At 40.2% G+C, this 16,043-nt stretch overlaps 1 protein-coding gene across 1 annotated transcript in view; it reads left to right on the top strand.

Annotated features, from left to right (window-relative positions):
• Window positions 1-16,043, top strand: part of pex14 (peroxisomal biogenesis factor 14) — a 45,327-nt gene that overhangs the window by 17,370 nt on the left and 11,914 nt on the right. Inside the window, exons 3-6 of the mRNA XM_085345118.1 lie at window positions 1,373-1,457; window positions 7,848-7,970; window positions 10,844-10,929; window positions 12,696-12,798. Coding sequence (XP_085201244.1) covers window positions 1,373-1,457; window positions 7,848-7,970; window positions 10,844-10,929; window positions 12,696-12,798 — 397 coding nt within the window. The remainder of the gene's footprint in view (window positions 1-1,372; window positions 1,458-7,847; window positions 7,971-10,843; window positions 10,930-12,695; window positions 12,799-16,043) is intronic.

Genomic DNA, 16,043 nt, shown 5'->3' with positions numbered 1-16,043 from the left:
GTCACAATGAAGGTTCCGGGTGACTGGCTTTAATAAAGCTCTCAGCATATATAGAGATCCAGGAAATTCCGCACCTCTTGCGTAACCCTTGTGTACATCAAGGTCACCGTGTTGTCCCAGTGAAAATGTAGATTAGTGTGTACATCAGTTGTGGCAGCGATCTCATGAAGTCAAAATGGTGCATTTTAATGAAAGGTTCACTGGGTTGTATAAAGAAGAAATGTTATTATTATTCAGATGTTCATTTTAGGTTTGTTTGTAATCCGCGTTTGCTAAGTTTCTTAAAGATGCCTGCGCTATAATTCTCTACTGTACTGTGTGCTTGTGACAGAAATCTCACTTTTTAAACAGCTTCACTGCCACTCCTACCACTTGGACAAGTTTAAACTGCAATTCTTTTGGATTGAAACAGGTTCTTAGCATATGCAATGCATTACCCAAAATGAATTACCACTGGCAGGGCGCTCAATCACTTTGTATCTTTCAACACTAAGAGAAAAGAAGAGTAATCAAAACCTTTCAACCTATTAGAGGGATGACTTTTACAATTGAATCACGGGGACCACAGGTGCGATAATAAGTCATCGAAACCTCCTCTCTAGTGTGTTTCCCCTTTCTCTGTGTTCTTACATATTTATCTATTTTAGGAGGCGCCACTTCATGGCGCCCACTTCAAATTTATGTTTTAATGCCATTTGAGGAAGATTTTTTTTCCCCTCCCTCCAATTCTTGGAAATGCATACTGGGGTGGAAAATTAAGGTGCATCTCGAAGGAAAACATAATAGAATCGATGAACGCAATGCACTTAAAACTACTGGTGTTCTGATGCTATTTAACGTTCTAGTGCATTAACGTTTCAAGTCATTACAACATTCAGGCTGGGTGATTTGATCATGGCAGGTTTTTAACTGGAAGAATTACAGAAGTTTTCAGCCTAGGATTCTCAAGTTATTAGATACAAATGATCACCTCTGCATTAAGTATAGATTTTCTTCCACTCCGCACTTAAGAATGGAAGTTTGTCTTTAAGAGGGTAATAGCAAATTAAGCTCCATACTCCATTTGTCCAGCACTCTTGATGGGCTAATTTTATAACTGCTGATTTGGTCATTCCCCACATTTAGCTGGAAAGTGGTCAGGTGGTCTTTTTCCTCACTGCTGGGTGTGGGGGGAGCGTAAAAGCAACTATCAAATGGAATCCATTTAAGGTTTTTCTTTTTTTCCTGTGGGGTTGGACTGATAATGAACCTTTTTCTTAAAGGTCTAGACTGTTGTTTGTGCTGTGAAAAGCATCAGTTTGCTGCAAAGCTTATCTTCTTCCTCTCATGTTATATCATTACGAGGGATTAAATCACATTTGTCTCTCCCCAGATTACCACTGCTGTACAATTTCTACAGAACCCAAAAGTACATCAGAGTCCCTTGGCCCTCAGAAAAACCTTCTTGAAGAAAAAAGGTGAGAGACTTCTCATTTGCTTGATTTATGCTGAAAGCTGAAAGCTGTGAACAGTATACATAATTTGGGGGAAAATGGCTGTGGTATTACAATCCACAAAATGCGGTTGGCAAAGATACATATGCTATTTTTTGTAAGATCATTCTGTTGGGGTCAAAGGTTGTGGCCATGGATCTTTGCCTTCAGGGGGGCCTAATAGGGGTCGATTTAGCTTCAGAGAGCATGATTCAGGCTCTGTGAATAAATGACACACCAGTCTGGATGCTCCTTTGGGTTCAGGAAAATTAATATTGACAAACTCCCTCTGCATTTTCAATGGAATTATCAATATTGCCTTCCAGCATTTTAACCCTTTTACTTAATTTAACAGTTATCGTAAATTTGAGGCACGGCACGAGGAGGTTTTCTAAGCAGGGGAGGTTGGAATGTTTGCTGGCTCTTCACTTTCTTTGCAATTCATTGAGATATTTCTAACACAGTAGAATATTGTTTGTGCAATAAAAGTTGCAAAAAGCTTTACTCTGAACTCATTTAAGTCAGTTCAATATAATGCAGCAGTAGAGCTGCAGTGTTATGCCATGTATTTATAACAGTCAGCCTATGGCTGAGCTGTAATAGTATGTACAGTGTGTGTGTGTCTTTTACCTTGGATAAACACTTTGTGGGGAGTGTTTTTATTTAAATTTGCAGTGAGACAGTTCAGTGTGTGGGGACTGTACTTGTACAGCGCTTAGGGACTTTGCATTCAGCCAAACAGTGAAAAGTGAGCCTAAAAGCTCTGTGACTAGGAAAGGTAACCCAAAACCAAATCCATGGTTGCCGGCTGCTACTACACTCATCTCATATGGCTCTCTTGATATCATTTGAAATGTATTTTTTTTGTCTTTTTCTTTCATTATTAACAACTAAGGCATGTTATCAGTCTGCTGTTGGTTAATTGAAATGTAACAAGGCCTCATTATTGTCAAAGGATGCCATGCTGCACCTTATTTTCTTCTTACTTTCAGCCTTGATGCAAACTCCACGGAGCTCCACTATCCAAATCGGTTTGCTCTTACTGCACTTTAAGTCCATGAAATATGTATGATGCTTTAATGCAGATTTATTTTGGAAAATCGGTTCCGCTGTAGATCTAAACAAGAACTCTGGATTTGCATAAGGACATCGATCTTACACAGAGAGAGATGGGAGATATGGGCAATGAAACACTAAGCACAAAGTATGTTTGCACTCTGCAGTATTCTTAGGATAACTCTTGACTTGTACAGTCATACAGCAGTAAACCTGGAAGTTGTTTAAATCCAATACTCAAGCTTTAAGATTTCTCCTGTTTCAGGAAAAAAGCTCTACTGTTACTATCGTGCTTTATTAAATCAGTTGCTTTGTGTTTTTGTGATTTTATTTAAGTACAGTAATTTTTTTTGTCTTAGAAATCGATGTTGATCATATTACAGGAAATTATATCAGGAAAAGGCTTTTTTTAAGCTGCGCATCAAACCCAGATATTGCACCGCAATGCCGCTTAGTAAGGAACTAATCTTAGCTGACTGCTAAAAATAAAAGTAAAGTGTACTTTAAGTGATGAATCACCTGTCAGACCTTTTTCATCAGTATACCACATTTCCTGATTGAAATATTTCTTTGTGGGAATTTAAACAAAATAACTTTATCGTGCCGGTGTTTGTGTTAATTCATAAATTATTGTATGAATTGCACTTCTGGGTTACATTCATAGTAACAAAATAAAATGAAGTATCAGTACAAAATATCTTTTAGCCTTTGTTCATCTTCTCAGAAGCATCGACATCAATACTGACAAGAATTTGATTTTGAATCTTTCCATTTTCCTCCCATAAAACTCGTTGGTAAACTGAATCAGATTAGTAATCTTGTTCATTGGTGACTGCTTGCTGAGCCACAATAAGCTTTTATACAGGCGGCAGCAGGCCAGTGCTCAGACTTTTGCATGCTCCTGTACCCAGCATGTATTGTCCTTTCAACCTTTTGACAAAGAAACTCAATCATCATCCTCCTTCTCCCACAGTCACCACAGCAAATGTGTCAGTCTTAATTTCTAATACAGTTTAATGTCATATTTATGTAAATACTTCTGGATTTTACTCTATATTAACAGCCAGAAATGTCAAAGCACACATAAAATGAAACAATACCATCTCCTGGTAGAGTGGAATTTAAATTGGTTTCCTCTTGCTGCCAGTACTTACGCTGGACAGCTGATGAAGGGGAAAATAGGGCCCACTTTGATTGCATGTTGCAGAATCTTTACACAATAATCTCAGTCGTGCATATTATTTCCCAGCGCATTTGTGCCCTAATCTGCACTGAAGGATGCCTCTCTGGTTACATGTCTGTTTTTTCCAAAGAGAGCCTAATAGTGTGGTTTATTTCAATATTCATTGAAAAATATAATTTTCTGTTTTCCTTCAACTGTCAATTTCAGGGTATGAATTGGCAATTATGCAGTCCAATATTTCAAGCTGCCCTTCTAGAGTCCTTGAAGTTGAATAAGCTGGCTGAAATATTGAAACTTTGTCACTTTGATGTAATATAAATCAAGATTTAAACCCAGAGATGCTTTTTTTCCCTGTCTTTTACAGAGGAGTGAGGAAATGAATTGCATTTTAAACTGTCATACCGCAATCTTGAAGCAATTTTGCCTTAGTCGTTGACTGCCAAGATCAAGTAAATTTTATTGTGTTTGAGTGAAATATAATGCGCTAGACTCTCATCTAGTGAATTGTGCCATCTATGTCTTCTTCAATTAACAGATGCAGCAACTAAAGAGCATTGGGCCTCCACTTTGGCACCACCATTTAACCCAGACAATTAGCAGTTACACACATAATTACCAAAAAAAATCAAATTCTCAGGACAAAGTCAACAACATTTTCCAGTTCTCAGTGTGTCACTTTGACCGTGGGACCTAAGGTGACATCACCCAGCCGCTCCTAGTTTGACAAACCGAAGGTAATTTGTTTTGGAAAGTAAACACAGGGAGTGTACATACTTGCTGCAGTACAGGTAATTTCAGCATGTGAAACGGGTACAGGGCATTCGGAGTTGGTGAGATATAAATGATGGCGTGACTGTTTTTATTTATTTATTTATTTTTTAATAACGTCTCAGTTGTTATTAAGTTGAATAAATAACCCTAAGAGATTTCACCCTGAGAAGTGGGCCACTGATGGAGGGTCAGGGGAAATCTCTTAGGGTTGGCTTTTGGTCTATTACCATACCTGCTATGGAGGTAAGAGTAAGGTTCATCATCCCAGATATTAATAGGATGCTGTTTGTAAGTGGGGTTATGTGACTCACCTCTCGGACAAAAATGACAATGACCAAGGCCTGCATGGAAGGTAAAGGGATTGATGTGGTTATAAATTACTCCACGGCGCCACCTAGCCTAGGCCTTGCCCACTTTGTCATCACTACAAGGCGATAAAGCAGGGAAATGAGAGCAGAGTCCCCTTTTTTAATACATAAATGAATACTCTATGAGAATGGTCATTATTTAGGGGCAATGTTCAAGCTGTTGAACAGAACCAAATGACATGTAGAATCTCCCTCGGCAGTATAGCTTGGGAAACAGTTTGAACCTCTCCTTAATAACCCATTGACCTCCATCTATTTATGACCCCTGGCTTGCATTTTTTTTCCCATAATATTCAAAATGTAAGTAATTTTCACTCAAGGGCAACTTCATAGTTCAGGCCTTGGAGGACAGCGAAAAAGGCATTCACCTTTTACCACACAAAATATTTTAGTAAGCAATTCTTATAATTGGCTGTCCAGGCTAGGTCTTGACCCATAAAGTCCAGAAGTGCCAGAATTGGAGAAATAGATTTAATGCTAGCGCCCTGCTGCCTCTTTGCCCTTAAAAAATACCCAGAGAATATGAGCCAGTGAAAATAGAGCTGTAAATAACCTGACGAGCAATGGGTTTTCCTTTAAATAAATACCGATCAGGTTTATGTTGAAAGACAATAGAAAACGTAGCCCAGATATGCAGTTTACAGTATTTATAGCTGTAATATCGAGGTGCCAGCACCGTAATTTCATGCCCCAATGAGAATGGCAAGGTCAAAGCAAATGCTTTGGCAGAGCATCTGCTAATACGGTGACTCATAAACAGGCACTGCGTGTATCAGGTGCACCAAATAATACAGTATAATGAAATACAGAATAGCTTTCCATTATTGTTGTTTTTTATGGTGTCGTCATTAGGTGTAATTTATGTCTTAAAAAATTCATCTCCCCACAGGTCGATCTGAAATGGGGGTCCAGGGGTCATTCCACAGGTTTTGGAACCCATAATAAATTTCACAATCCCTTTTTTGTCTTTTCCTTTTATATGTAAAACTCACTTTCACCTTGTTCCTTTTTCTTTGGGATCTGAGGGCTCTTTTGTTTGCTGTTGTCTTCCCCCACGGCAATAAACAGATCAGAGCCTCAAACACAACTTAGCAAGCTGTAATTTCACAGGAAATCAGCTTTTGGAATTTCCAGGTATTTTATTTTGATGTTGGGTAAAAAACAAAAACCTTTCATTTGCTGCGTAAACAACATCAAAGATGTGAAGAGCTATTAACATGTACATATATTGGTCTCAACAGCAGCCTAAATGTAGTTTTTTGTTTCCTTTTTAAAGACCTTAAATTTCAAGGTGAAGGGAAATTTCCTTTTTTTTTTGTCTCTTTTCTTTTGTTTTAATATATCTTGTCTTATTTGGTGAAACTGAGATCATCGCATGTCTCACTCAATAGTCTGTCACCATGTAGTCTGCTGCGGTCAGATGAAACAGGAGTCCAGGGACACATTATTGCTTATTTGACAGTGCAGTCTGACTGCACAAACTCAGCGCATGGCGCTCACCACTTCCTGGCACTCAGGACCTGCTCTGCTACAGGCTGGCCAATATTTGCCTTCAATTATTCAACAATTTTCATGGCCATTCCTTTGAGCATTTAAATAGGTGACTGGAGGGACCTCTCTTGGCATAAGCTTTCTGCTAGATTATCACAGGATTTGTTATTCTTTTGGCCTGCGGGTACATGCTCAAGTGTGAATTCAGATTTGCTTCACAGTTAAACACTTAAACAGGTATTCAAATGGGAGGACTTGTTTCTCTTTTCCTTTTTGTTTGTTTTAAATCACATCTTGTCCACCTTCAGAACTGAAACTTTCTGCTTTACATTTGACTTCTCATAAAACTTTCAATCCACATGGAGGTTATTGTATGCTGTCTCGTATAGGCCACTCTGGAGGTCAGTAGAAGAACTGTTATATCTCTGTGCAGATACTGTTCTGTTAATGAAAACGTGAAGCAGTCACTTGAAATACTGCATACGAACACTTTCCGTTCTCTCAATATCTCTGAAAAGATGGAGGAAGCATTAGGCAGCGCGTGTGAGAAACTAAATCCTGAGGGAATAGTTTAAGTAAAAGACTCTTTTACAAATCTGATTATCTATCATTAAGTAAGTGAAATTACAGAAGGAAGTAATGGCTAAAATCTTGGAGAAGTATAAAATATTCTAATGTAAATTGTGTTGCGTCTTCATTATAAGGTGCTTTTCTCCATCGAAGAACTACAATATGTTCCAGTTTTGGTTTTTTGTCTTCAGCTTTCTCTTACTTGTTCTGCTATAAATGTGTTTTTTTTTTTGTTTTTTCCCCAGCATGTTTCATCAAAAGTTATAATTATTTTCTTTGTTTAGAGTAAGATGCTCATTAAAAGATGAGACCCACAGCAATGGCAGCATATGGTGGCTGAAATAAAATCCTTTCTTGCCACAAAAGGAGATGTTCATATTAGATTTTTTTTCCTCCTCCCCTCTGATTCTCCATCGGGGAGCCCTTTGCAATTTAATCATCACTAAAATCATTAAAAAGATCTGAAGATTAAATTATATTGGCATTTGCAAAATTATGTAACACATTTACATTACAATGAAGAAATTAAAATAATGCATTTTCACTGTCTGGGGTGTATGAAATCTCCACATGGGAAATATAACTGGAGAAGTGGACAGACTCTTATTTTCTTTGCCTTTGGTGGCAGTTAATAGGCTAGCAGAGTTTCAGATTTCACTGTGTGAACCTTTCCGCACTCTCTTCCTTTGATGGATGTCCCTGAATCAAAAACTCTCGCTGGAATTTCCGAATTATGAAATGAAAATACATTTTTGAGAAAGAGTCTTTGTGAAATTGAATGAGATTTGACATACTTTCTCTAAATTCTACTTGAAAGATTTGTGGGGGGCTTGGGAAGTATTTAAGCATACATTATGATAGCCAAAGAGCCATTTGGTTTTTCCCATTAAGGGAACATTTTTGCGAATGCCTTATAAGTGTGTGTCTTCATTACAGGCCTGACAGATGAAGAGGTAGAGTTGGCCATCCAGCGTTCTGGCTCCACAGAAGCACTGCCTCTGGTCCCTGCAGGGCCCGCACATCCACTCCATGCAGCTCAGCTCCCTCCTGCACCGCTCAGTGAGTACATATATCATTTTCTCAACTTTTTTAGCACCTGCAAATGCATGCATGCCCTACAGAAATAGTTTGAGACTTAAAGATTTGAGACTGAACAGAGATCCTTGTGCTTTGCAGATGTGTTGTTAGAGAGCTTCCCTCTTGCTTTTGTTAACCCTGTTTAGTTTAAATTATCTGTAGCTCCTCATATACCTCGCTCTTTACAAGTATTACGGTTATACGTAGCATACGACATATATTTCCTGCACTGTGGATTTAGACACAGGAAATATGAGCACAAGCTTATGAAGTCTCTTGCCATTCTGTTTCAAGGGGTTCCTCCTGGCGAGACCCCACACCACAACCTGTATCTTTATTACCTCAGGAGGTTATGAGTGCTGTCCACTGATTTACCAATGCAGAATGAAGTCCGCGTAATGCTTAACCCATATGACAATGATTCCAGATGTATTCCACCCTCATTTATTACCACACTGTCCTTGACTCCCCCAGCATCTCATGTTTTGTAATGAATGTGATGTTGATGGGATGGCCATGTAGTTAGGAAGACTCGCAGCTCTCTGTCCATAGTGGAGGGTTTTATATCAAAACGGCTATAAGGGAACTGCATAATGAGGTGAGAGCGCGGAGTCTTGTATGGGGGGTCATGCCGAAAAGAGGGGGCTACCTCCCTGTGATGTCCTTCTTATGGGGACGGTGCACAGGGACCCGCATCCATCTCTGTCGAAGTAATGGATACTCTGATCTCTATTTCCACACGGTAGAAGGACAGGAAGGCCTCCACTGAACCCAATAAATTTGAGAGGAGATTGGAAAAACGGGGGATGGAGACCACAGTTCCACAGCTTAAGTGACCAAATAAAAAAAAAAAAAAGGACAAGTAGAAGTGGTATAGAAAAAAGGAGAGATGGGGAAAGAATGAAAGGTCCTAAAAGAGGAGAAAAGAGAAAGTGAAGACCCCTGGTGATGCAGTGAGGCTTGTTCAGGGTCAAACACCTATCCCAAGGACTTCCAGGCCTTTCAGATGCGCCGTATTCTGGGATAGGTGACAAGTCTATCTCAGCTATGTTGACGAAGACCTAAATTTATGTGGTTACCATATGGATGTTGGAGATTGATTCAAAATTTTCGATAGGAAAGGTTACAGGATCATTGCAGTGTGCTGCAAAAGCAATGAAATGTGCCCTTGAGATGGAGAATAAAGTAGCATTCACCTTGGAAATATACCATGTAGTCCTGTATGACAGCGGGTCTCTCATTTTATTTGCATGTAAAAATCACACAAGTGCTAAGGCACAAAATCAATCTGGTTTACTTACTTCAAGCCAGTAAACATGTACCACATAACCCATTAGGTGAAATCAGACCTGTAATAGAATATCAATGGTGTGCTTCAGTGGCCTAGCCTCTAATAATTTCCTATTCATTTTGGCCCCACCAGAGTAAATAAAGAAAAACTCATATATTTCCTCAAGACTTGTTTGTTGTTTAGTGACATTTTCAGTTGAATGCTTCTCCTCTTAAGAGGGGAATTTCCACTTTGACAGACAGTTGGCCTACCCAGATGACAGCTTGCACAATGACACACTTTCACATTATCTGTCATTCAGCAAGACAGCGACTTCTAAAAGCACAAATACACTCTCTCTTACCTTTCTGTTTAGTTTTGAAGGTTTATATATAAACACTGTATCTGCCCCTGTCACCCCCACCTGAAAGGCTACCATTGGAAGACAATGGTAGCCTTTAATAGAAAAGCACAATAAAGAGTGCATGTTTATTTCTGTAGGCTTAACCCTTATGGTTCAGATGTTCTGCTTAAACAGGGTTCATTATTATGTCATACACACAAGAGAGGTGAGTACAGTCCTGTTCAATATCAATTAAATGTCAACTGTTTTACCAAAACCAAAATATTTTGCAAAATACAAAGCTTTAAGCAAAAATGAAATGCAACAAAAGTGAACACACTTGTGATTACCAATACACAACTTGCGTAATCTTTGATTACTGAACAAAAAGTGTTTTTCATTTGACCTAATTGTGTTAGCATGGTCATAAAATGACCTGTGAATGCCACGTCTTTCTTAGTTTTGCACTTCTGGGCTGTTTCTCCTGTATATGCGTGTCTTCATGAGGGCGCTACATGGAAAAGAACTGGAAAATGGGATTCTGAGAAAAGGATACTGGAAGGTCAATGACCCTTTTAAAATCAGTGGCACTACAGTCTCAGCTGTAATCAGGAGCTATAGAATAAGCTGTAGTACCACTAATCAGAGCTGCTGTGGCTGTCCCGCTAAAACAACGCCAAGGACAATGTGTTATTTGCAATGACAGGCAAGTGCTCTAGACTTACCACAGGGGTTGTTAATGGAAAGAAGTGCTAGTTGAGTTATATTAAATGTTTAATCGTGCAAAGGTCAGTCAGCATTCTTAAAAGAAATTATGCAATACCTTTAATGCTGCATTTCAAGTTTTAGTGCAGCTCGAGTTACACAAAGAGTCTTGTCTTGTATCCCGACTTCCTCCCCTCACTCCCAGCCAGTCACGGCGGGTGGCTGCCACTCCCTGAGTCTGGCTTTGCCCGAGGTTTCTTCCTGCTAAAAGGGAGTTTTTCTTTCCCACTGTCACCAAGAGTGCTTGCTCATAGGGGGTCGTTTGGGGTTTTCTCTGTATTATTATTATTATTATTATTATTATTATTATTATTATTATTATAGGATCTTTACCTTACAACAGTATAAAGCACCTTGAGGACACTGTTGCTGTGATTTGGGGCTATATAAATAAGTTGAACTAGCACTCTCATGCAAAGTAGTGCATATGCATATTAATGTCAAAAGCTTAATGTTTAATCTTTCTTCTATGTCCAGGTCCAACGGGCTGCAGGTGGAGGGACTATGGTGCCCTTGCCATCATTATGGGGGGTATCACATTCTGTTTTTATCAGCTTTACAAGGCAAGTTACACAACCTCATTTTGTCTGTTTCATCACTGATTTATTTGTTTTAATGTGACCAATTGTTGTGCTGTTAATATGCCACATCCTGACATCTGTCTGCACTGCCTCTCCCTTATATCACATTAAAATTGGTTAGCGTTAGTTTATGATGAACTACGGTGCTAGAATAGAAGACGCCTCTGCACTATGTAACAGCACTTTGGTCTTGTTATTAAAGCTACCCTGCTTTACGTCAAAGCATGATGTCATCTGAGCACATTTTCTCCTCCCCTCAAATAGATATTTTTTTGCTTTAAAAACATCTGCTGACACCACACACAACTACTTTTTTCATTTATTTTTTTGACATTCTACAGTCTAAAAGTATTCACCGTTCTTTTTATTTTATTTTATTTTTTATCAGGCTTAGCAGCCCTTGAACAAGAGCTCAGGAGGCCCCTTGTCCCTGCTGACATTAATCCCATAGTAGTTGTTAGTAGTAGTCTGAGTGGCATGTGGAAGCCATTACTCTTGTTTTAAAGGAGGACAGGAGCTTTAGCAGTAGCTCTTGGACTAGGTGACAGCCCATTCTCCTTTGTGTATGGAGGAGAGAGAAGGGGAGCAGGTATCATGTATGTACATATTGCCCTGCTGACCATGTCAGATGCACTTGCTTTCCTTTAGTGCTGTTATGTCCTATTATTTCCTTTTTCATTACAGAGCTTTTCATAAAGCTGCACATGCACATTCACAGACTGTACCAGTCCACTGTTTCCCACATGCTGCAGTGTTGGCCAGCCACCGATCACCTGGGAGGTGGGATTCCCTGGTGGGACGGCACAGGTTGCTGTCATGTCACTAGTGTAGCGCCAGTCGCACCATATGTCCAGGCTTGTGCCCATACTTTATTTATGTTATGGTGCACCTTGTAAACACCACACTCTCAGCAACCCACTTATTAATTACCTCGTGTTGACACCCATTTAATCTTTTTCTCTAAAAAGTGTTTATTACTTGCACTGGTGTGGCTGCCTGCCACCTGAGCTGGAGAGAAAACCCGGCAGAGAGCTGGAAACTGGCAGTTACTCAGCCTTAAGAGCAAATAAACAAACACAGATATACAGATAATTTTAAGGCAGTTCAGTGGTTCCCTAAATGTATGTGCGGACATTAGCTTTATATGAAACATACATGAAAAGGACTGAGCGAGATGCTCACAAACTGCTCGTCTGGGTAACCCTCTCACTGGGCAGCAAACATCCTCATTTGGCTGTCAGATATACATATCATTTGGTAGAGTTTTGTTTATTTAGTGGCAGAGATGATAAACAGAGTGACATTGTTTTTGGTTTTGGAAGACTATTTTCAGTGTTCACCACCATGTTTTTCCCTGTAGGCTGGTCTCTTGCTTTTACTGTCCTTTTCACAGTTTCATTCTTTTTATAATGTTGAAAATATGCTTTTGGGCTTGCAGCTTTTTGCTTAGAAAAGCAGCAGGTTTTTGACTTTTCTGCTCTATATTTAAAATGACTAATCTGTTATCACAGTTGTTGATTTTCTTACCCACTAATGGTTTCAATACGAACGTGTGTACACACCTATTTTATCATCCGCTCTAGAAATCTTTTCACCTAATCATGCACTTTAGACAGTGACGCACAAGTCCAATAAAACAATGCCATTGACCCTGGACTGCCACGTCTAGGTGGCCCTGTCTTTTCCTCATCTTTCTCCCCCTATCCACTAGAGAGAAGTGTAATATTGTGCCATGCTTTTAATTGCAGAAATACATCCTTCCCCTCATTATGGGAAGCCGAGAGGACAAGGAGCATCTGCAGAGGATGGAAAGCAACATTGCGGCAATGAGTGGCACGCTGACACAGACAGGTGAAGATTAATATCTTCATCACTTTCTCCCTCCTTAACATTTTCCCTCATTTATCTGTCGCCAAAATCGGGGGCCCTGCGCGTTTTTAACAAATGACGCCGCTGTCATTTCGCTTTAATTTGAAATTGCTTGTTTACTGTCAGGCTCGGGCTCAATTAATTACGTTTCGCTGAAAAGCTCTTAACCTCGGAATATTAATGAGGAGTTGGGAAATGACAACTTTTCTTCCACCCCACCCATCCCGTCTCACTCCCCCCTTCCATCCATCTCTCCCCCACCCTTCCGCCCTGCACCAACCTCACCCCCATCCAAACCTCCATCGCCACCATCATCATCATCCACCCTCTTCCCCATAGGTGGGCATAAAGTTCATTTTAATTTTGTGCGCGCGTGTATGTGTCTGTTTGTGTTTGTGTGCATGATGTGCACGAGTCGCAGTGGCACTGTGTGGCGTCTGGGCTCAGCGCTGGGCCTGGTGTGATTAAGTGCATGGTGACAGGTGCGGCTCCCATGTTGGACAGGTGAGGAATCTCAACCTGGCTGTCAGACGTGGAGGGAGAGAAAGAAGCGGGGAGAGAGATGCTTTCCGTGCTCTTCGTCAGTATAATTAAAAATCCAGGGAGGCGTAAATGAGAGAGGCACTCTGAGAAACTTTGGTCTCGTTAGCAGTAGTGTTAAACTAGAGTGTGTTTTTCACCGCAAAGCTACCAATCCCCATTTCAGACAGGTGGCTCTGGCACACCGTATTGTTTGTTTTGTGTTAATGATAATAATTAAAAGGCATTTTATTTCCAAGGTGCCTTTTCAGATTCTTTAAATTAAACCAAATGTTCCGGAGTTCTAAAACATGCAAGGTTATAGGGTATTAAATGAAACATTAATGCCACTTCTTAAAAGAAAGTCGCACTGTTTAGGTAAGCTTTGTCTCAAATGTTATTTGGTAGGCCTTAATGAATTTTTTAAAATTCATATTTCATTTGTAAAACAGGTGTAAACCTTATATTATTAATCTATTAGTAAATTGTTTACGTCTCTCACTTGTTTTTCAGGCTCTATAGTGAGAGACCTGTGTTTATGTAGATTTTTTTTTTTTAGCCTGAGAGACAAAGAGGGGCTGAACTTGATTATAAATACGATCTGATTATTTTAAATACAGACATCCTTTGTTTGATTTTCCCATCATCTCCAAATGAAAACAAATCGAGAATCTGAGTTTATGGCTTCTGTCACGGACCAACGTAGTGCAGATGAAAATATGGCTGTTATCATTTTATCCAGTCACACCCATGCTATTGTTTTCTGGCTGGCAAAGGTAGGTGGAGGGCTGCAATTGTGTAGGATCGCGTGCAAGGTGTGCCGCCCTGAATCTGATTAACAAATATATGTTCTTTTATGGTCATTTTCTCCCAACTATGCAAACACATTTCCTCTGGCTACTTCACTGCCCATTCTTGCTCTACTTATCACTGATTGGAGATTTGCCAACTTGCAAACCCTGTTTTGTTTGCTACCAAAGACAGGATTTCTCAGTAGAAGTTTTTTTTTTTCCCCCTCTCCCAGTGTGAAGGTGAGACTCTAAAGGGAGAGAAAAAAAACACAGGTCTTTTCTTCAGTCAATAGAGGGAACTAATTTGCTATGACTGCAGTAGCCACACTGCTATTGTAGTTAATGACTGTTGTAGTTAACAGTTGGGGAGAGGGGTTGCAATTACACTGAGAGTTTTCTCCCCCTGCTTTCTCTTTGTCTTCCTCTCCCTCTCGCTCCTCTCTGCACTGAGTAATAGCGACCGACTGCCTCGCCGCTGCCAATTGCTCGAACCCCCTTTTGTTAAAGTTCATGTGTTTCTCTAGTGCCAGGCGCAATGAGGTGATGTATCCTTTTGAATGGGGACTACATTAGTCTCTCTCGCCAGCCTCAGCTCAAGAGTAAGGGCCTTGACTCCCATTATGATTTGCCTACAACTTCACACAAACAATTACTGAATGGATCTTGGAACTACTTCAGCGCGCCCAGGCTGTAATGGAATTGTGCGGCTGTTTGGGCACTCTTTGTTGGTGGGAGCCATATTGGTGACCAGCTGGCCATTAAAGACAGAGACAGGCCTGGACATATGTAGTGTACATTATATTGAGGTATTTACTGAATAATTTACTGAATGCACAATGTGCATCCCTCTCACAGCAGCTGCAAGCACCACACATCATCTTGCCTCTGATTCTCTCTAACACAAATGCATGCACACACGCACACATCGCAGCTACAGCCTCCTTCTGATTCATGCCTGGCCAAAGTCATTGACTTTATTAATATTCCTGGCTTCATATCTGTGATAACTGGGAATACGAGTCTAAGCCGTACAAAAGAGTCAACTTTCTGGAGAGACATTAAAAAGAGTTTAGCTGCGGACGGCTGAAAATGCAGTGGCGTTGGTAATTCGGGAGGCGCAGCATTACAGGCTGGCAGAGTGACCCACACATCTGGATAAGCTGTTTTGTGGTAAGGTGGAATCGCAGACTAATAGGGCAGCTCTCGGTTTAAAGTGCACACCCCGTCATAGTAACACCTTTTTAAGCACGGGTTGCCATACCATTTAATTTTATTGCCGTCTTTAGAAAGGTTGGTCGCACTCTGGATTACAAAACTCACTGAAAAACTGAAACTGTTTGCACAAAAGTCTCCAGCCCCAACCGGCAGTCCTGCTCGAACTCGTATTCTGTAGAAAGCTTGAAAAGATCAAACGTTTAAGCACCCCACCTATATTGATACAACTCCACCCATTTAAACACAGGTGTCACTGCAAGATATTAGTGTCTTTGAAAGATCAAATATTTTGTCTGTGCTGGTTTTTCAAAAGAAGCCCAGCTCCAAAGCTAGGCGCTCTGTCTTTTGTCCTGGCCTGGGTTAATGTGAGAGCAGGGGTTCTTTACATCCCGTCCAGCCGGCTGCAGCACAGGCTTTTAACCATTGGCCTGACAACCTCAGCAGTGGACCGCCACAATATCTGTTGATGTTAATCCTATTAGGCTTGATTTAACACTTTACACGCCCATGATTTATATGAATGTTTATTGGTTTTCTGTAATATAATCAGCTCGGGGAAACTTAATGCATTGTTTGGTAATACACGCGTGACTGGAAGCAGGGGCAACAAACTGTGCCTGGTGTTATTTGAAATCATACACCTTCCTCCAACACCAACACTTGAACTAATTCAATCTTCAAAGTCAATGGAAAAAGAACAAT

Source organism: Diplotaxodon limnothrissa, linkage group LG20 (genome assembly GCF_057381915.1).
Source record: "Diplotaxodon limnothrissa isolate DT_005_m linkage group LG20, D_limnothrissa_male_GT1.1, whole genome shotgun sequence".
In the NCBI taxonomy this organism is placed as follows: Eukaryota; Metazoa; Chordata; class Actinopteri; order Cichliformes; family Cichlidae; genus Diplotaxodon; species Diplotaxodon limnothrissa.
This window is presented reverse-complemented; position numbering and strand designations above follow the sequence as displayed.